At 35.4% G+C, this 22,885-nt stretch overlaps 1 protein-coding gene across 22 annotated transcripts in view; it reads right to left on the reverse strand.

The window, feature by feature from the left end:
• LOC125673186 (anoctamin-4-like) overlaps positions 1 to 22,885 on the reverse strand; it is a 53,805-nt gene that overhangs the window by 5,105 nt on the left and 25,815 nt on the right. For all 22 annotated transcript variants that reach the window (XM_056159195.1, XM_056159193.1, XM_056159188.1 and 19 more), the window contains 18 exons: positions 19,989 to 20,116; positions 17,693 to 17,748; positions 15,955 to 16,011; positions 15,257 to 15,321; positions 14,285 to 14,419; positions 13,396 to 13,562; positions 13,061 to 13,143; positions 12,699 to 12,761; positions 11,342 to 11,416; positions 10,418 to 10,582; positions 9,496 to 9,532; positions 7,573 to 7,684; positions 6,554 to 6,611; positions 6,290 to 6,387; positions 5,429 to 5,565; positions 3,242 to 3,394; positions 1,651 to 1,703; positions 727 to 914 (listed from right to left, as the gene is read on the reverse strand). In XM_056159195.1, coding sequence (XP_056015170.1) covers positions 727 to 914; positions 1,651 to 1,703; positions 3,242 to 3,394; positions 5,429 to 5,565; positions 6,290 to 6,387; positions 6,554 to 6,611; positions 7,573 to 7,684; positions 9,496 to 9,532; positions 10,418 to 10,582; positions 11,342 to 11,416; positions 12,699 to 12,761; positions 13,061 to 13,143; positions 13,396 to 13,562; positions 14,285 to 14,419; positions 15,257 to 15,321; positions 15,955 to 16,011; positions 17,693 to 17,748; positions 19,989 to 20,116 — 1,830 coding nt within the window. The remainder of the gene's footprint in view (positions 1 to 726; positions 915 to 1,650; positions 1,704 to 3,241; positions 3,395 to 5,428; positions 5,566 to 6,289; positions 6,388 to 6,553; positions 6,612 to 7,572; positions 7,685 to 9,495; positions 9,533 to 10,417; positions 10,583 to 11,341; positions 11,417 to 12,698; positions 12,762 to 13,060; positions 13,144 to 13,395; positions 13,563 to 14,284; positions 14,420 to 15,256; positions 15,322 to 15,954; positions 16,012 to 17,692; positions 17,749 to 19,988; positions 20,117 to 22,885) is intronic.

Genomic DNA, 22,885 nt, shown 5'->3' on the forward strand with positions numbered 1-22,885 from the left:
AAAGAAGGAATTCTGACACCATGGAGGAGCAACAGTCTCATAGAAAATTTTCATTGAGTTCAGTGGGACTCGCGTTCAGACTAAAAATTAGCTAAAACAAACACAGTGTCCATGAAAAGCATAAACAATTAACTAACACACTATCAAAACTGAATGAAAACAAAGGAGCTGGACAGCCGTCGGTTATCGCTGGACAGCCGTTGGTTATTGCTGGACAGCCGTCGGTTATTGCTGGACAGCCATCGGTTATCGCTGGACAGTCGTCGGTTATCACAGAAGACTAACGTAAGCAGTGTTGGAGTCATTGAGGAATGATATGTGTCAGAATTACAGAAATTTCATTGCAATTTGTCAATGGACTTGTGACAAAGCTCAAACTTCTCTTAGATCCAGATAGCAACTGCTAACTTAGCATGATAAACACATTAATTTGAACAGAGTATTCTTTGAAAAAGAATAATTGTGAGTGAAAAACAAATATTGTTAAAATTCCATTACTATGACACTGTAAAAAGCCTGTTAATATTGCTCCAAGTTTGCATACGCAGCATGATTTACGTGATGATGCAATAGCTAGAAATTTCGCATATTTGTTTAACATATACTTAAATGAAACTTAATGATTTTTCATGATTAATTTTGATATCTTTAATTAAGGGAGTTAACGTAAATGTCTCAATAATTTCTCAACACCCTTCATTTATCTGCAACAAAATTCAAACACACCTGCACTCGGTGACGTTACCAAACACATCAATTTTCTTGTCGTCTGGTATGCTCTTGGACTGGAAGTACTGGACCTTGAAGACGGAGAGACTGAAATCGGTGTACCCCGCCAGTGTCTGGTTCCCACTGTAGCCGTAGTAGTACACCAGTTTAGGGATGAATTCAGAAGTAAACGCAATAATCGCAGCCTGTAAAATTTGCATACCAGTCATTTTCAATAATTTTGTACAATGAGATGTTCAGTCAACTTTGACCAGTTTGGGGCTGTTGAGACCACAGCATAGTCAACTTATTTGTCAGTAGCCTGCCTACATTTCAAAATAAACAAGAGGTACTGTGAGCAATGCTCACTAAGAATACCCCCCGCTTACCCCAATCTCCCAAAGGGTGTTGGTAATAGGTATAAACTACCTCTTTTCTGAGTGTAAAAATCAAATGGCACGACAAACCGAACCATATTGCTACTTCGATGTCCAGTGCGCATGACCTTTGACCTTTTGACCCCAAAATCGATAGGGAATATCTTCATCCCATGGGTAGTTCATATGTATGATATGGTGACTGTAGGTGGAAAGGATAACGCTTTAGAGCCCGGAAACCATATTGCTACTTCGATGTCCAGTGTGCTTGACCTTTGACCTTTTGACCCCAAAATCGATAGGGAACATCTTCATCCCATGGGTAGTCCATATATATGATATGGTGACGGTAGGTGGAAAGGATAATGCTTTAGAGCCCGGAAACCATTGCGTCTACAGACGGACGAACGGACAGACAGACGGACAACCCAATTCCAGTATAACCCCCCCCCCCCCCCACAACTTGTTGAGGGGGGTATAAAAATGGAACAGATAGACAGGTAGAAAAATCAGTACATGCATTCCATCTGTAGTCTGAAAACGTAACTTGGACATCATGACTTACATTGGAAATCACGGCTATAGCTGATATCCCTCGCAAAATTCCAAACCAAATACCTAAAACAGACAATTTGTATCTTGTATAATAAGAGTTAGAAAATGGTCATGATCAAAGGAATTCGGTATTATTATTTTATTCATTTTTAAATCACAAAATTACATATACATGTAGTATAGGAATACAATAATTACAAAACTGAAAATCATAAATTTGCTTTGATCCTTCCGTACGACCTAGCTTAATTCAATGTATTTAATGCAAATTACCAAACTATAATTTTTGTTGGAAATAGTTTTCACTGAATATACATCAGGGTTATTTTTTGTCGGTGTTAGATTTGCCCTTCTACACTCAAAGGAAGTTTCACCCCTTTTACAATTCACCAAGACACAGTTGTGTTAAAAGAAAGATAAGAGAAAAAAAAAACCGCTTTGCCCAGTTTTTAATTTGCCCACTGAACTGACAAGGATGAAACAAGTAAAAATAAATGGGAGTGCATATTTCCTAATATCAGCGAGATTCGTCGAGGCTGGATATTTGGACTGACGCCTCTTCTGAAGAGGCGTCAGTCCAAATATCCAGCCTCGACGAATCTTGCTGAGATTACATATTTCCCAGTACATAGTTTGCAATTATTGTAGTTACAAATAATGGGATTTTTTTTTCAGTATTCAACTAAGACGTAGAACATGTATGCTGTAAAATTCCAGACTATTTGAAATGAAAAAAAAAAAAACAAGATGTGTTTGTGAAACACAAATGCCCCCGATAATGGCCAATTCCAAAGATGGCCAAAGTAACAAGGGTAAATATCTTGGTACAAGTAGAAAGATTTTGACAAAAGAAATGCTCATGTACAATATGAAAGCTCTAATATTTACCATTTAGAAGTTATGACCAATGTAAAAAAATTAAAAGTGAGTTAAATGTCAAGGTCAAAAGGTTTAATACCAACGGAAAGGTCTTGTCACAAGGAATACTCATGTGAAATATCAAAGCTCTATCACTTATTGTTCAAAAGTTATTAGCAAGGTTAAAGTTTTCAGAAAGTAGGTCAAACTCCAAAGTCAAGGTCACATGGTCAAAAATGTTGGTACCCACGGAAAGGTCTTGTCACAAGGAATACTCATGTGAAATATCAAAGCTCTATCACTTACTGTTCAAAAGTTATTAGCAAGATTAAAGTTTTCAAAAAGTTGGTCAAACTCCAAAGTCAAGGTCACGGGGTCAAAAATGTTGGTACCCACGGAAAGGTCTTGTCACAAGGAATACTCATGTGAAATATCAAAGATCTATCACTTACTGTTCAAAAGTTATTAGCAAGGTTAAAGTTTCAGACTGAATGACAGAATGACAGATAGGACAAAAACAATATGCCCCCCTGATCTTCGATCTCGGTGGCATAAAAATTCCTAGTAAATTATTATTCAGAAGAATAAAACTATTATGGAAATTACTAAAATGGTTCTGACAGCTATTTTTACAACACTCATGTAATATTCACATTTTTTTTACCTTCAAGGGAAAAAGCCTTAAACTTAATTAGTCATGGAAATAAAATGCATGGATAAGGAAATGAAATGTTGAACTTTACCAATATCCTGAGCTCGCTCTGCCAGGGGTCTCTTCCACTGAGTAGTAAACTTATAGGAATCCACTCGGATCTCTATGATGTTGTTAATCAGAGCAAACAGAGGCGCAAGAGGAAAGGCTGCCACAAAAATCGTCACAAAGCCGTACTGGATCACTGGAAAAGAAAACATCAGAGTTGTTCTCTTTCGTTGTTTCATATTCCATCACGAAATCCTTCACCAATATTTATATCAAAAGCTGTAGATGGAGTGTTACAAATGTTGACCGATGTGGAACATTCAAGGTCGTAACAGTCTCTCTCTCGTGTCATCGACAATCATGATAAAGGATCTCGGTGTGTAAGGTCTGCCTCTCGTGTCATCGACAATCACGATAAAGGATCTCGGTGTGTAAGGTCTGCCTCTCGTGTCATCGACAATCACGATAAAGGATCTCGGTGTGTAAGGTCTGTCTCTCGTGTCATCGACAATCACGATAAAGGATCTCGGTGTGTAAGGTCTCGTACTACAAACCCGCGCTCTCACTTGCAACACTAGTAACATGGAGAAGGATCGGTCACTACCTATTGCAGCAAACGTCTTAGGTTGGATGTAACCACTGTGAATTGAACCCAGTACCCCTCAATCCCATAAAGAATGCTCTAACCACTAAACCACCATGACCAATTACAAAGGAATGTTTTACATTATGCTCTAACCACAGCCTAGTTGTATGACGGTTAGTTAACTTTAACTAACAGTTAACTGTTACACTATGCTCTAACCACAGCCTAGTTGTATGACGGTTAGTTAACTTTAACTAACAGTTAACTGTTACACTATGCTCTAACCACAACCTAGTTGTATGACGGTTAGTTAACTTTAGCTAACAGTTAACTGTTACACTATGCTCTAACCACAGCCTAGTTGTATGACGGTTAGTTAACTTTAACTAACAGTTAACTGTTACACTATGCTCTAACCACAGCCTAGTTGTATGACGGTTAGTTAACTTTAACTAACAGTTAACTGTTACACTATGCTCTAACCACAGCCTAGTTGTATGACGGTTAGTTAACTTTAACTAACAGTTAACTGTTACACTATGCTCTAACCACAACCTAGTTGTATGACGGTTAGTTAACTTTAACTAACAGTTAACAGGTCGTTAACTCTTACATTTATATAGCATTAACTAGACGTTAACTGTCAGTTAAACTTGACTAACTTTTGTACCACTGGGTCCAGTACTCTAATCAATGGAGCATTGTCGATCTAAAATGTACTGCCAGGTGGTACTGTATCTCAAAGGAAAATCAAAGAGTTACTAAACATTCTATAACATTTGTTTGAAATGGTAATAAATGAATGCATACAATTTGTTAAATGTAAAGTATTCAATTTCATGGGAGCGAAATCTGCATTTTCAAATCTGCACACCATACATGAATTTTGTAATGAGAAACTCATTAATGCTGAATTGCTGCAAATTAAAATGTTTGCTTGTACATGTCCATGTAATTACATCTGTAATTCAATTAACACATCAACATCTGGATGCGGCAGCACCTTTCTGATGACAGAGGGCATGCACCACTTTGTAGTTTACATTAAATTTTTTATAATAAGTCGTCATTTGATTTCCTGGTATCTTGATAATAACAACAAAAGGTCATGACTCCCGGGTTGATGATCGGAAAAACAATAGATGTAATTTTGCTTCATTTAGAGCCTTTGAGTAAATTTCTAACACAAATATCAGGAACAATAGTTTATACACCTTATTTTTCCTGTCTTTGAAATGGTAAAAATCACAATTTTACAACAAAAATTTCGAACACCAATATTGCTTTAACTCATGTAACAATCATTTAATAATTACCAGTAATTTCTCATTTGCTATTTTATACATACTCCAACTTCCTGATGTCGAAATAAGTGTTTGTTAAACATAGATATGCACTGCACTGGAACCTGGATAGTTTACCCCCATCTTTTTTTTTAAATTTTTTTTTTTTTATTATTATTTTTATTATGTTGTTTTTTTTAGTTTACCCCCATCTTTTTTTTTATTTTTTTTATTTTTTTTATTATTATGTTGTTTTTTTTTAGTTTACCCCCATCTTTTTTTTTATTTTTTATTATTTTTTTTATTATGTTTTTTTTTTTTAGTTTACCCCCATCTTAACAAGGATATTACAAGACATTACCCATTTCCAGGTATTCATCAAAGAGTCCCAGGGCGGGCATGCTGGCCAGGTTATAGTCCTGCTCCCAGCGTGAGTACACCTTCTCTTCCGATTTTTCTTTCAGTGACTGACGTGAACGGAACCACACCAACAGCTTCCTGTCCGAAAGGAATTAAAACACGGATATAAGTCTCTCCGACTGATCAATGGTTACAGTGATAACATTCTCTTCTGTTTGTTTTAGTGTACGCTGTTGTAATAAATATTTTGCATCCTAGTTTTGTATTGATTAAGATTTCAATGCAGCAGTTTGACTTGTTACATGCATGTCAATCTTTTTTAATGATTTAAATGAAAAATAAAGTTTTTACATATGTACAATGCATGGAAATAAAAGTCCAGTGCTCTACCAATCACACTAAAGGGTTAAACTGCTTGCCAGAGTTCATAGGAAGGATAATAGACCCCGCTGTACATGTATCCAACACTACCACGTTGTACCACTCCACAGACAGAGGCTTCCCCACTCTATTGGGGGGAATCCCGACTTTTTCCTGGAGTGCCAGCACTTTGGGGGGGGGGGGGGGGGGGGGGACTCTCCTAAAGTGCCAACACCTGTGGGGGATTCCAACTTTTTCCTGGAGTGCCAGCACCTGTAGGGCGAAGTTCTAAGGGGCAATCACTTTCACCCACCAGAAGTTACACAGGTCTCAATATTGGTGCCAAATGTAACAGTCTGTTGAGCATCAAACTCGGAACCTCTGGCTCTACCGATCGAGCTAAAGGGTTAACACACTAACCAGATCTGGTAGGAAGGCCAAGTGTCTAACACTATCATTGTATTGAAACAAAACTAGAATAAGATCAGTGAGGAATATTTACGGTATGAGGATCTCCTTCACATTGTTGAAAATTTGTTTTCCCACCATCACAATGCCCAGCTGAATACACAGCTCAATCAGACAGCCTGACGGGTCACACTGAAACGAGAGACAGTAATGAACTTCCTTCTGCCATATCTCATCTAACTTAATAAACCAAACATTCAAAATTCTTCTATGCCTTTCTATAAGACTGATTTACAATGTTTCAGTGACTGGTGTCACAAACATAGTCACTAGGGTAAGTAAATTGTGTATGAGTTACCTCCTCCTGTCTTGTGTCCAGCAGACTGCGATTATAATCCCCCGGCCTTCCAACAAACCTAAAAAAAAACATTTCAAAAATATGCACATAAATTTAGATAATTACATGTACCAGGTACTGCTTTTGTTATTTATTTGTTCTATTTGCTTCTAAAACACTTCCAAATTTCCATGTCCTGGGGACCATTTTACAAAAGGTCTAAAGACAAAGACCAGAATTCTAATAAATCTTGCATATTTTCACTTGTGAAATCCATATATGGTGGGCTTTACTTCAGATATGTCATGAATTTACACTTAAAAAAGAAATGCAGCATTAAATAATTGTAAAAAGATGTCTTAGTCTTAAGTTGTGAGACAAATCAGCACATTACAAACTGTGTGTAGTGAATGGGGTATGCCTCAAGACTGTCCCAGAATCCAGATCCATGCAGTTCATCCTGCTGTAGTTACTTTTCAGTTTTATACAGCTGTAGTTACCTGTCAGTTTAATACTGAATGGGGTACGCCTCAAGACTGTCCCAGAATCCAGATCCATGCAGTAGTCTAAATACTAATGCAGGACCTGAACACATGAACAGAAGTTGTGTGTATGTGTCTGCGGTCAAATATATGCATGAATGTGTGTATAGGTGTGCGAGTGTGTTTATATAAACGAACCAGCCATGTGTACAAGGGGACTGTTTCCTCAGTCTTGTTGTAGAAATGTGCAACAGACATATTAACAATGGGTAGTCATTGTGACAAAATGTAAATATAGAGCGACCATTTCAGCATTTCTTACTTAAACATTGTTATGTACAAGTGTAAGGAAACTGCATGAATAGCCGAATAATCACCCTGCACAAGATTTTTTGTTTTTGTTTTAAAATTAGGAGATATATCTTATTTTCAACCACAACTGTCACACAGACCGCTATGAAGCTAATAAACACTGGGTCTATTGGTTGCTATGTTTCGTTTTTTGTGGAGGACTTACTTCCCTTTGAAGAAGGTAATGTAAATTTGTGGAGGACTTACTTCCCTTTGAAGAAGGCAATGTAGAAGATGGATGAGTAGAAGTTGACAAACTGAAACATGAACATCTTGAAAGTGAAAGCATCCTCCCACTCAGTCAGGGTACGGTGTTGTTCTAAAGAAAATCAAAAACAGTCGAGTATGAAAAGGAAATACACCATCTTTCTTTACGGTATAGTTCAAAAATAGAAAGAAGTGGAGTAAGTATACATACATGTTATGTAACAGTATCATGATAGCATAAAACCCAGTAAACTGAGTGTACCATGTCATCAATTGAAATTCTATTAACCAATGCATATTAATATTACTCCACACAATTCAGATGTTTTAGTTTCCCGATAGAGGTATTATTTGTTTGAATTGCAATGTTCGCTCAGAACTAAATTCTATAATGAACGGAGAATCCCAAAAGTCATGCTCCAAAAAAAGTTGGAAGTAAAACCAAATGTCCAAAGTTTCCAAAACAAAGTAGTCCGTGGATGAAAGAAAACTCAAAAAAACAAATGTCCACTAACAGTTTGTGTCATTTGTGTCATGCTTACAGAAATACACAGTGTGCTATGTACGAGTAGGTAGCTTAAACTGAAGGAGGTGAGAACAAGGACAATGTGACTGTGTGTCGAGGGAAAAACACTCTCCATACAAACAAACATAGTCACCTTGTCACCTTCAGGTCTATAAATTACAGGTACGGTATTAATAGTAACAAGCGATTCACTCTGACTGTAAATTACAGGTACGGTATTAATAGTAACAAGCGATTCACTCTGACTATAAATTACAGGTACGGTATTAATAGTAACAAGCGATTCACTCTGACTGTAAACAAACATAGTCACCTAGTCACCTTCAGGTCTATAAATTACAGGTACGGTATTAATAGTAACAAGCGATTCACTCTGACTGTAAAAACTTCCCATTTCTTGGAATAAACAAAATATTGCTTTCACTTTCTTGTCCTGTATTTAGTACATTGAGTTATTTCCCTTTGCATGTTAACGCACATCACACTTCCTGGCACCTACCCAAGTATGCCAATAGAATTTACTCTATACATTTCTACTTTAAGGAGGAGTGCTACACCAGAGAAATCTGATATGGATGAAAAGTGGAGAAAATGTACAATGGAATACTTTGAAATTGAAAATTTACTTTATTTAGTTAAAAAATGCAGGTTTAGTAGAAAGTAATCTGAAAAAAATTTAGAACCCCTCCAATCTGATTAAAATAAGCTCCTCGATCCGCTCCTCTTCTAAAATTACCTCCTCGATCAGCTCCTCTTTCTTTTTTATGTTGTTACACGAGACCCCCCCCCAAAAAAGAGAGAAGCGGATCGAGGAGGGGATTTTAATCAGATTGGAACCCCTTCTGGTGGACTCCAACCTGCGATCTACAGATGAGTAGTCGACACACTAATCTACTGAGCTACGTAATATACATGTAGGCAGTTAGATTCAAAAGGAATATACAAGTATTGTTGATATCAATATACATGTAGGCAGTTAGATTCAAAAAGAATATACAAGTATTGCTGATATCAATATACATGTAGGCAGTTAGATTCAAAAGGAATATACAAGTATTGCTGATATCAATATACATGTAGGCAGTTAGATTCAAAAGGAATATACAAGTATTGTTGATATCAATATACATGTAGGCAGTTAGATTCAAAAGGAATATACAAGTATTGCTGATATCAATAATTTCATTTATGTTTCAAAAATACATCCTGAAGTTTATTGTATACAAACATGTTCTGAAAGCAATGTGGCATTAACACCAATTAATTTAGAAAATTACCAGGCTATGGGTGGAGGAGGGAGGAGGGGTACAAAACTGTGGTGACCTGTGGATTTGACTGATTTTAAGGCTGAGAGTCTGGCAGGATAAAAAACCATGATGTGATACTTCAACACTTACCCAGCTCTGTCAGAAAAAAAGCCACCTTCTGGTAGAACTGCAATAATGAACACACAGATGTAAGTAAATAATCATAGACAAAATAATAGCAACGAAAATGAAAAGTCCTTATTCCTCTCAGTGTATAAACTGTAACCACTTATTTATTATTTGCCTGACTTATATTTCTGCTTTTTAAAAAAAAAAACATGGGTAAAATATCTTAAGTTGTTCAGTTTGTACTCTATTTTCAACATGTTGACATGCTCTATAATAATTCTTAACCTGTCTGGATAAACTGTACATTAGATATCATGCTGTTCCAAGAATTTAAAGCAGGGTTCACCATCACAAATTGGTATCACTATTCTTAATGAAAGGGGAGGTCACTCCAATTGGTATCACTATTCTTAATGAAAGGGGAGGTCACTCCAATTGGTATCACTATTCTTAATGAAAGGGGAGGTCACTCCAATTGGTATCACTATCCTTAATGAAAGGGGAGGTCACTCCAATTGGTATCACTATTCTTAATGAAAGGGGAGGTTATTCCACATTAATTATAGAGGGTTTGCAATCAATTTGGAAAATAATATTAAACAGTCATCTTGATACATTGGTTTATTTTGAACTGAGTATTATACTTTATATTTCAAATAGTCAGCTTTGTGTTAACTAAGCATCTCATTAAAATAATGCATCTCCTTCAATTCATAATACTATATACAAACTATGCAAGTGTGAAAAATTATCCTTTTGATAATTGTATTCATATGACTTAAAATTCACAAGACCTTTGTATTTGCATTGAAAGGATTTTGTTTCATTGCTCATAAATAAAGTTATAATAGGAGTTATCTGAGATTAAAGTCTATCAGTATTGCTCTGAGAGAATGTTAATTAAACATTATTTAGTCTTCCCTTAAAATATTCCAAATCTTACAAAGTTGAGTATGATGATGATGACCAAGTTGATACAGGCTGCCGTTATGGAGGAGATAAAGCTTGCCCGGGTTTTGATGATGTCTTCCGAGTTTCCATACAATATGGCCGACATGACGATGCGGTACAGTATGACCGAGAAGACGGCGGCTAAAACCAGGGCCAGCTGTATAACAAAAGAAACAGTGGGTTAACTTGAGGAAATCGTTGTCGTTTGTTACAGAGGTCTTACAATGTATAACTCTTACTATACACAATTATTAAATGAAAGAAAGCAAAAGTGAACAATCTCATGTACCCCAGGCTCCAACATTGCTTGACAATGCCTCACACAATAAATGCTAATGCTATGCATTACTGCAAGAACAGGACAGATGGGCTCTAAATTCTAAGTTCAAAAGGGGCACAACTCCCAGAAAAATTATTGAATCGGAATTTCCTGGGAATATGTCCATCTACACAGTGTGTCCTTATTAACTACAAAGTTTCACAAAATTCTGTTGAGCAGTCTCAGAGGAGTTGCACTGACAAGAAAGGGACTGACGAACTGACGGACGGGTCAAAAACATTATACCCTCTGCAACTTTGTTGTGTGGGGTATAATAAATATCTGATCAAAATCCTCTTGTTTGAAATACAGATTGGTCTTCTATACATTTTTGATATTTTTATTATATCACCATGACCACAAAGGACACATTATGAAAAGGGCTCTGTATGTCAACCAATACTAATATTCTTGCTTTTATGAAAGAAATGATGATTGACATTTTCTTTCAAGGATTCAGAATATTTGCGTTTTGAATTTTATAAGCCCTCAGAAAAGCAAATGTCATACACAGTCCTTTGCACATCATTTCATTGTTATTGCTTGATGAATAAAAACACCGCCTCCATTTCTGAAATAAGCATGTGATTAACTTACGAAGAAAACCAGAATGCTGATGCTGGTGAAATAGCGGAAACACTTGCTCCACTGTGGGACATACGGCTCCTCTACCTACAAACATAAACAAGTTCATTAGGCTCCTCTACCTATAAACATAAACAAGTTCATTAGGCTCCTCTACCTATAAACATAAACAAGTTCATTAGGCTCCTCTACCTATAAACATAAACAAGTTCATTAGGCTCCTCTACCTATAAACATAAACAAGTTCATTAGGCTCCTCTACCTATAAACATAAACAAGTTCATTAGTGCGTGCCTGCTTGTCTGTTTATTTGTGTGTTGCTTCATATCAAAGAAAAAATATCACAAAAATACAGTCTTCATGAAAACTCAGTAGTCCCAAGACCAAGGCCAGTGAATTTTACGGTCAGGTCAGTGAAAATTAAAAATCAGAAAGTCCGATGGGCTTGTAGACTTTTTGTAAGTCACATTAAACATAATGTTTAAAACGTCTTATTTGCTTAATTTACCATCAAAATAAAAATAAATAAAAAAAATAGCACATACCCGGTAAAGTAAGTGTTTGGACATCGTAGTTTGTTTATTTCGTAAAGAACGATAACTATAATTGTAATTGTCAAGATAACTTGTGTGTTGATCACGTGAATATTACACAAAAAATGGCCGCGTTCTGTATCGCACCACACAATGGTAATTGCTGCTTTATTGCATTGTCCAATTAAAATGAACTGTGACAATTGCAGTTATCTCTGATTTTATGCACATTCTATAGTTTATAGAATTAATCAATCCTTTACATTTGATGTTAGTAGAGAAGGCTACTTCTTAAGATGCACTCAGGCTGTTTTCATGTTTGTGAAAAATACGTGAATTTGTAGTCTTGTTGTTTGCGGGCGAAGAGAGAGAAAATACTGTGTACGGTGTTGTTTTTCTGGTATCGACAGAAAGGATGTCTTAGGGTGGATATGAATACGAGTAATAACCATAGTTCCAGTAAATTAATTGTACAATTTTACAATGCATTCCATAGTGTACGTGATAAACATATGAAAATTTAGGGGCCAGTAAATTTCACTGTGGGCCAGTAAATTCAGACAGTTCACTGGTCCGACTGACCAGCAAGTTTTAAATGTTTTCGTGAAGACTGAAAATACCACCAGTTATCATAAAATATTACCAAGTCAACTCTTCATAATCATGTGCTGATATTCTCATGAAAATGTGATTAAACATTAAAATCAATATATATATATAGAGAGAGAGAGAGAGAGAGAGAGAGAGAGAGAGAGAGAGAGAGAGAGAGTACTGAAAGTAATCAAAAGTATAAATGTCAAACTTTAGATGAGGAGACAACCACAAACTGTCCTTACATTGGTCACAGGATTAGTTCGTCGACGACCGACGCTGGCTTCATACTCAGGGCGAACTGTTTCCTGTTATATCAATACCAACAATTACTCTCTTACAACAATACGCAAAACAATTTACAGCATTAACAGATGAAAACGTGCAAATCAAACTTCTTTCATAAGATTTTTCTTGCTCAAATGATAAAATGAAAATATGTTCCAAGGGATGCATCTTTAAACAAATTGCAGCATTTCAAAACGTAAATAACAATTGGTTTAAAAAAATAATCACCATAACATCATTATTCATGACTGACAATAAAAACAAAATTATTGCATGGATTTTGATTGAAATCAAAGTTAACAGTCTAGGATAGATTTACCTCCCCATCCTCAAAATCGGCCACATCCCATTCATACTCGATCTCAGCTTGTTTCCGCTTCCAGAATTCATGGAAAAAAGAAGCTGAAAAAAACCACAAAATCAATACAGATCTTTAATGAAAAGCTTTGGATGAGATTGGCCCAGCGGTTCTAGAGAAGTCGAAAATGTGAAAAGTTTCCAGAGGGACTGACAGATTATGGACGAGTGATGGGAAAAGCCCACCCGAGCTTATAGCCCGGTGAGCTAAAAATGAATATGGTCACTGTAATCGTATCAAAACTATAACAACATTTCCTCAGATTTCTTACACCCTTCAGTTTTTCGTTATCTTACCCCACAGAGCCATAATGATGGCAAAGGCAACAGTAGCAGGATTATCAAACAGGTAGGTGGCTTTGGAGTAAGTACAGCTGTCTGCCAGGCGCCAGTAGGAGCAGCGGCGGTCACACATCGGACACATGGTGTAGTTACTGATGACCGGATCATCACAAATCTCCGAACTGCAAGAAACAGGGCAAAAGATGGCTTATAACACCAAGACTTAAACTGTTTATATTTCATCACAACATGGTGATTAACAACGTATGAATATGTCTTATATGCTAGAGCCATTATGCTCTTTTCTTCTTTTCGTTATCTGTCATTTGTTTTGTTATTATTATATGCTAGAGCCATTGTGTCATAATTTTTTGCTCTTTTCTTCTTTTTGTTATCTGTCATTTGTTTTGTTATTTTTACTGTATACCAACATGGTGGTGTCAATAAATAAATTGAAAATGTTGTGTGAAATCATTTGTACTAATCGATTTGTTTGTATATCATCATAGCTCCATGGATAGGGTATCAGGTTACTGACCCGCAGATCCAAAGTTTGAATCCCTCAGAGCTTTTTGTACACATGTGTTGAAATTAACTTTTGAAAACCCTATTTTTAAATTCTAAATTGAATATATTTGCTTTTTTTGACAGATGCACTTATTATTTATCATGTCTTTACGGTCTTTCTTCATTAAATAATTTCATGATGATTTTAGACTCTTTGTCTTGGCCATTTCAATGCTGAGTACAAGTACATTCCATACGGATGCAATACTAAACAAATAATTTATCACGATCAGAATGAGATAAAGAACTGGAGTAGGAGACAATTTTGATTACAGACCTCACCTGCAAAACTTATCATACACAATCGATTAAATCATCGTGGAATCGGAATACTGACCTGGGGGTATCTCCCATTAAAGTTCCCACTCCAAAGAGGAAGACCACCACCCCAGTAATGGCGGTTGGAATCAACATAGCGGTGTAAAATCCCAACCAAGTGAAGTAGATCCCAATCTTCTCACCAAAGTAGTTCCTGTGTAAGGAGGTAAACTTGCTGTAAGTTTCTGTTTTAAATTACATGTACAATACCTAGACTTATTATACTGGTTTAAATTACATGTACAATACCTAGACTTATTATACTGGTTTAAATTACATGTACAATACCTAGACTTATTATACTGGTTTAAATTACATGTACAATACCTAGACTTATTATACTGGTTTAAATTACATGTACAATACCTAGACTTATTATACTGGTTTTGTGATGAAATGCATTAAACAAGAGGCCCGTGGTTCACATCACTCACCACAGTAGTTGCATTTTCCTATTCTACTGTAAAAGATTAGTACAAATCCTCCCATGTTGGCTCAGCCTTGAGCCAATTCTGGTTTTTCTAGTGGTCATTTATAAGACGAACATTTTTAAAGCAAACCAACATAGCATTTGTTACATATTCAATGTATAACGAAAGAAAATTGAACAATTATGGATGATTTAAATAAAAAATTAATGTTAATAAACAATAATGAAAGTGAAGTAGATCAAATTCACATGACTGGTGAATAATTTTCTTTTTGCTCTAGATTGCACAGTATACTATAAGGCAATTCTAAGGGCAATAATTCTGATATTTCATACTGTATGTCAGTCGTTCATTACTCTTAAACAGAAACAGTGGTCAATATTATGTAATATTACCTGATGTACTTGTATATTTATCTAATTTAGCCCAACAGCTGATTTTTGGCCAGCGGTTGATACAGGTATCTATATATTTACCTGATTTGGTCCAGCGGTTAATAAAAGTATGTGTGTGTTTACCTGATTTGGTCCAGCGGTAGATACAGGTTTCTGTATATTTACCTGATTTGGTCCAGCGGTTGATACTTGTACCATCGTCCTGGTCTAGCCCACAGTTCATACAGCAACTGCAATAATTAGAGAAAAACAATCAAATTCAGTCCGGCTGTAGCATGGACCACACTGTGGGATTCAAGATCCACACCATGGGAATCAATATCCACACTATGGGAATTAATATCCTCACTATGGGAATCATGATCCACACTATGGGAATCAAGATCCACACTATGGGAATCAATATCCACAATATGGGAATCAATATCCTCACTATGGGAATCATGATCCTCACTATGGGAATCAAAATCCACACTATGGGAATCAAAATCCACACTATGGGAATCAATATCCTCACTATGGGAATCATGATCCACACTATGGGAATCAAAATCCACACTATGGGAATCATGATCCACACTATGGGAATCAAAATCCACACTATGGGAATCATATTTGTAGGAAGGGATCTTGATTTTGTCAGCACGACAAAAATAGAAAGAGAAAAAGTCTGATGGTTGGTTCACGGTAAACTACACAGATATATATTTAAGTACACTTTATTCCAGTGGCTGGTTTACAGTTGACTACACAGATAGATTATTCAAGTAGACTTTATTCCAAGACAAAGAACCAGAATGAAGTGGGTTACAATTCAAGTTTCGGAAATAAACCTCAGCATGAGGAGTAAAAGTGGCACGTACATGTCTATCGTTGTCCTTGCCCACAGTCAGCAGGGAGTGTTCACTTTTGTATCGTCCCTGTAATGATACGACAGAAAAAAAATATATCGCAACAAAATTTTACAGAAATGTTATAGAAGAATAATAGACTGTACAATGACATACAACACAATGACATATCGTAGAATAACATATTATACGATGAATTTATCAGTGTGTAAACTTTGGACATTGTACTCACTAAATGAATAAAAATGCATTTTTATGTTATTCCAGTTTGTTCTCTGCATTCAATTTTTGTTAAGAAATCGAATAGTTTCCTTGCTGAGTCTCCATACATTACGTTATTTGTTTTCAAGCGCGTATGAATACATCACGTTTTTGAATCTATTGATGTATAAATTCTTGTTCAGATTTATTTTTGTCCAGTTAAAACAATTGTAATGAATAACATTGGAATTATTTTAGAATGGAATACTTTAGAATGATATACTTAACACACTGATATATTAGAATGAAGAATGAACATATCAAAAAATCACATACTTTAGAATAACATTATTCAGAGTCACATATTGAAGATTAACTTTACATAATATACATAAGGCCTTTTTTTTATTGAGTTGGTTTACGGATCTGCCGCACTGATTTCTTGGGATGTTGGAAAAAAATAAAATGGTTTTTCACTCCTTTTTATATTTCCGACACTGTAATTTTTCCTTTTCACAAAAAACAAAAAAGACAGAAAGAAAAGAAAATAGATTCCGCTGGACTGGATATTTGGACAGATGCCTCCGTCGAAATCTCAGGACAGTCCATAATATTCATGTGTCATGTGTGGAATATCAGTCAACTTCAGCTGGTGCTAACAATTATTCTGCACCTTAGTGACAATGCTTTTTGCTTCCAATAAGTTATCTGTTTATGAAACTAACTTCTAATTAGCATGAGTTATGTATTGCATACCATTTAGATATGTAAATCCCAAAATAAAAACAACAACTTCTTTGCAGATGGCATCCATGACATATGTTGGGTTGCGCTAATCACCTAAACAAGTATAACCCTACCTGACCTTACCAGGCATACATTTTGCTGAGGATACACTTTTAAATTCTTATTAATGAATTTTAAAGAAATATTCTTCATAATTAATATGTGTAATTCTTCATATATTGAAGGAGGTTAAAAACATATTTAACATTATTGAATTCATTCATTGTATAAAATTTGTTGACTACCAACAATAAATTGATCTGACCGATATAAAATTCAGAATTTTGAATAAATGTTTATAGGGTTCATGAATTTTATTTATAACTTTACTTGACTTCATAAATAAGACTTTAAAACTTAAAAGTAAATTTTTAGACAAAATATATGCTTGGTAAGGTCAGTCAGGATTTTAGTACTTCAGGTGATTAGTGCGTCCCTATATACGTCATGGATGCCATCTTTTGAATGGAAAAACGATGTGGTTCTTTTATTTTGAGGTTTACATAACTAAACGGTAAACAATGGACATTTGATAATGATAGAAAGTTAATTTAATAAACAAATAGCATTTCTGAAGGAAACAGCATTGTTGCCAAGATGCACAGTAGTCGCTATATACCACAGTCTTAAGTTGACAGTGAAGAGTTAAAGTTAATAATAAAACATTGACCTCAAATCAAGTTCATTTTTATTCTTAGCAGGGATTTGAAAATTTTGACATCCGTAAACCAATTTAAAAAAAAAAATTGGCCTAAATACTTACATCGTGTAATGGGTAGGCAGCTGTGTATGTGACACTGTCTACCAGTTTTCTGACTCCTGTAAATAAAGACATTTAATTTCATACAAACCTCCCAGAGAACAAGGTCTGATATTGCCTACGTTTCCTCCCAGACAACAACAGATCAATTCTCTAACCTCTAGTCTACCGTGACACGTACAGTTCAATTCTCTAGTCTACTGTGACACATACAGATCAATTCTCTAACCTCTAGTCTACCGTGACACGTACAGTTCAATTCTCTAACCTCTAGTCTACCGTGACACATACAGATAAATTCTCTAATCTCTAGTCTACCATGACACGTACAGATCAATTTCCTAACCTCTAGTCTACCGTGACAGATCAATTCTCTAACCTCTTGTCTACCGTGACACGTACAGATGAATTCTCTAAAATCTAGTCTACCGTGACACGTACAGTTCAATTCTCTAACCTCTAGTCTACTGTGACACGTACAGATGAATTCTCTAACCTCTAGTCTACCATGACACATACAGATCAATTCTCTAACATCTAGTCTACCGTGACACGTATAAGATCAATTTTCTAACCTCTAGTCTACCGTGACACGTACAGATGAATTCTCTAACCTCTAGTCTACCGTGACACGTACAGATGAATTCTCTAACCTCTAGTCTACCGTGACACATACAGATCAATTCTCTAACATCTAGTCTACCGTGACACATAAAGATGAGTTCTCTAACATCTAGTCTACCGTGACACATACATATCAATTCTCTAACATCTAGTCTACCGTGACACGTACAGATGAATTCTCTAACCTCTAGTCTACCGTGACACGTACAGATGAATTCTCTAACATCTAGTCTACCGTGACACGTACAGATGAATTCTCTAACCTCTAGTCTACCGTGACACATACAGATGAATTCTCTAACATCTAGTCTACCGTGACACGTACAGATGAATTCTCTAACCTCTAGTTTACCATGACACATACAGATCAATTCTCTAACCTCTAGTCTACCATGACACATACAGATCAATTCTCTAACATCTAGTCTACCGTGACACGTACAGATGAATTCTCTAACCTCTAGTCTACCGTGACACGTACAGATCAATTCTCTAACTTCTAGTCTACCGTGACACGTACAGATCAATTCCCTAACATCTAGTCTACCGTGACACATACAGATCAATTCTCTAACCTCTAGTCTACCGTGACACATACAGATGAATTCTCTAACCTCTAGTCTACCATGACACGTACAGTTCAATTCTCTAGTCTACTGTGACACGTACAGATGAATTCTCTAACCTCTAGTCTACCATGACACGTACAGTTCAATTCTCTAGTCTACTGTGACACGTACAGATGAATTCTCTAACCTCTAGTCTACCGTGACATGTACAAGATAAATTCTCTAACCTCTAGTCTACTGTGACACGTACAGATCAATTCTCTAACCTTTAGTCTACCGTGACACGTACAGATCAATTCTCTAACCTCTAGTCTACCGTGACACGTACAGATCAATTCTCTAACCTCTAGTCTACCGTGACACGTACAGATCAATTCTCTAACCTCCAGTCTACCGTGACACGTACAGTTCAATTCTCTAACCTCCAGTCTACCGTGACACGTACAGATCAATTCTCTAACCTCCAGTCTACCGTGACACATACTTTTATCATTTCTGTAACTTCTAGTATGTCTTAACCACTACTCTACCAGCTAGTTTACAACATGTAACAGGTTAATAAATCGATTACTTTTTACCAATTTTCTTTTCTTTTTTTTACTTTTTCAACAGAAGTACACAATTCTTATACCTTCTTCCTATCTACAAACTGGATGTAAGGACTGCCTGTTTTAATATCATTTCTGTAGTATGTATGATAGAGAGCTTAATAGTATAAAGATGAAATATGATCTCTAGTGTGCTCAACAAATTCAATGATCTAAGTAATGATGTTTCCAGAGAAAATTGAGGGCAGATGATAAAATTCTTCATTTCTTAGCATGTTATGTAACAAGTAATGATACAAAACTGGTGATAAACCTTGTGTTACATTTCTCACAATAATTAAAAAGTATTTTCAAATATCAAAGATTTCAAATGACTTTTCCTTTTTATGGCCTCCTTTAATTATCAAAATATGTATAGCTCTCTATAGTACTTGTGGAAAATGTATAACCTTGAGAGAGAACAAATGCAGACACATCCTATGCGGTAAATACAGTGCTGCGATTATATTTCCTGATGAGGATGTGTATGTATAAAGTTATACAGTTCTGCAGTCTTACCAAACTTCTTTTTGAGTTTGTCCTCTTCCTCATCTGTCTCTGTGAAGTGAGCACGGGAAAGAATCTCATGGCAGATCTTGCTCCTCTGAGCATTTGTGAAGAAGGTATCCTTATCCTTAATTACAAACCTGGAAAAGATTCAGATGAAGACTATGACATAAGAAATGTTTTGCACAATCACTACAAACTTTGGAGGTTAAAGTGAGAGAACTCCACAAATGGTTTAATAAATGACAATCGTGTTAATAAGCACATGAATAATGTTTTTCTTTTTTCTTCATTTTACTTCATTATTTTCAAATGATAAATATTTAGTTGCACAAACCATGATGCTTAAGTTGTATTTAGTGATATAATATTGAGGTAAATATCTGATAGATGTGGTGACTATCATTATTTTAGTTAATTTAGTTATATCATATTACAATAAGATGATTTTCATGCATCATGCATTGTCAGATTTAAGGTCACATGATAGATCATCATCTACTGTACCTGTATTATACCGGGAGTCACCCTAACTTACTGATAGATAAGTTGATCAAATTAACACTACATTGCTTATAAGATTAATTTTAAAATGCAATAATTGTACACATTCAGTATGCGATATGTACTACGTTACAAGGCTTTGAAATAAATTGTACATTATTTCAATTTATGAGAACTGTAGCATAAATGATCCCAGAAAACATATATCACTTATGTGTAAATTATGAATAAATATATCACTTACATGTAAATTATGAATATTAATCATATCATTTACATGTAATTTATGAATATACATATAGAGTTTACGTATTAAAATGATATTAAATAGAGAGCATGTTTTCTAACATATGTCTTCCAACATCTACTGTACAAAAGCCAACATGACTGTATGATAATAATAATATATATATATATTGTATCCTGTACACACAATAATATTCTATCTGTACATGACTGTATAATAATAATGTGTCTGTATTTTGTATCCTGTGTGTGTGTATACACACAATAAGATTCTATCTGTACATGACTGTATAATAATAATGTGTCTGTATTTTGTATCCTGTGTGTGTGTATACACACAATAAGATTCTATCTGTACATGACTGTATAATAATAATGTGTCTGTATTTTGTATCCTGTGTGTGTGTATACACACAATAATATTCTATCTGTACATGACTGTATAATAATAATGTGTCTGTATTTTGTATCCTGTGTGTGTGTATACACACAATAAGATTCTATCTGTATAAGCATGCTGCATGTAATGTAATTGTCGAATCATGCACTTGTTTTACAGTACAATCTAATGTGGATTAATTTCAATTCATGGGCAACAATTTTCATGGATTGTCGAAATCTGACTTTTTCGATGGGACTTAATTCTGAAGATCCGACTTTTTCTATGGGACCTAATTCTGAAGATCCGACTTTTTCGATGGGACTTAATTCTGAAGATCCAACTTTTTCCATGGGACCTAATTCTGAAGATCCAACTTTTTCGATGGGACCTAATTCTGAAGATCCGACTTTTTCGAAGGGACTTAATTCTGAAGATCCGACTTTTTCGAAGGGACCTAATTCTGAAGATCCGACTTTTTCGAAGGGACTTAATTCTGAAGATCCGACTTTTTCGATGTGATGTAATTCAGAGGATATGTTTTCTGTACTTGAAACATTACATAACTTGTGTATTTAGTTGTGGTTTGAAATTCATGGCTTAGGGGAACCCCTGAAATTCGAGCCCCAAAATCTCATGATTCCACAGTGAGACAACTGAATGGCTCATCATGGAACCTGGAAGGTTTGTCGTATAACTGTCACTACACACACCGTAATGCCGTGTTAAACATGGTGAAGTGGTGATGGCGGACACTCAAAAGAGAATAGTTTTAAAATGCACCTAGAGCACTAACAACAACGAACTAATCATCTATTACAATGCATATCTTTTCCAACATAGGAGACAGCATTCAAATAAATATGCAAAATTGAATATAACATCAGATTAATGACTGCTATATATACATGTATTTATCTATGGTAATTAATTCGGGAGATATTCGGGGACAATATTGGACACATACACCCAATACACACAGATACGTTTTCTAGCATTCATCATTAAATGTATCTACAAATGTGTATGTAAACTGGAAAGATATACATACTGTCCTCTGCAAAAAAAGAAATATAAAGAATTCAGTTGATAAAATCAAAAATAGAAATATCAAATAAGAAATTCTGTTATACAAGAATATACATGTCCGCAGAGTGTGGATGTGAATAATTCATAAAATCAAAACACTTTATAAAATTAGCTAAATCAGCTAAAACACCGAGTTAAGAGGGAAATCGTGTACCCAGTGAGAAATATGACGGACATGCAGCTTTATACGTTAAAAGCTTGCCTACCCATAACCTAAGCAATAGATATTCAAAAAATAAAGTATAAAAATGCCATTATAACTGCAATAAGAATGTTTGACTTGCAGGCCATACAGATGTATGAAAGCTAAGGAGACCATTCTGTTGTCATAAAACTACCAGACCCACAGTTAATCAGGTAAATCAGTTACATCTGAAAACTATTGAAAATCCTAACCACCTAGTTCAAAAATAGACATGGTGGAGTGTAATTGACCAAACTTGAGATCTCCTTTCTCTAATTCTTTGATTTCATTTTGGATTTCATTAAAAAAAAAAACATACACGCACAAAAATTTAAAAGGTTTCAAAGATACATTATAGAACAAAAGATTTGTTATAAACGGTATAGGTAAATTCTGTGAAGTACACATATATAACATGCTTCACTTGCAATTGTCAAATAAACAAGTCTTAAACATTATTATATCAGATAAAAAGAGTGTTTATATAACAAGAGGCCCATGGGCCAC

This window comes from Ostrea edulis, chromosome 3 (genome assembly GCF_947568905.1).
Source record: "Ostrea edulis chromosome 3, xbOstEdul1.1, whole genome shotgun sequence".
Classification (NCBI taxonomy): domain Eukaryota; kingdom Metazoa; phylum Mollusca; class Bivalvia; order Ostreida; family Ostreidae; genus Ostrea; species Ostrea edulis.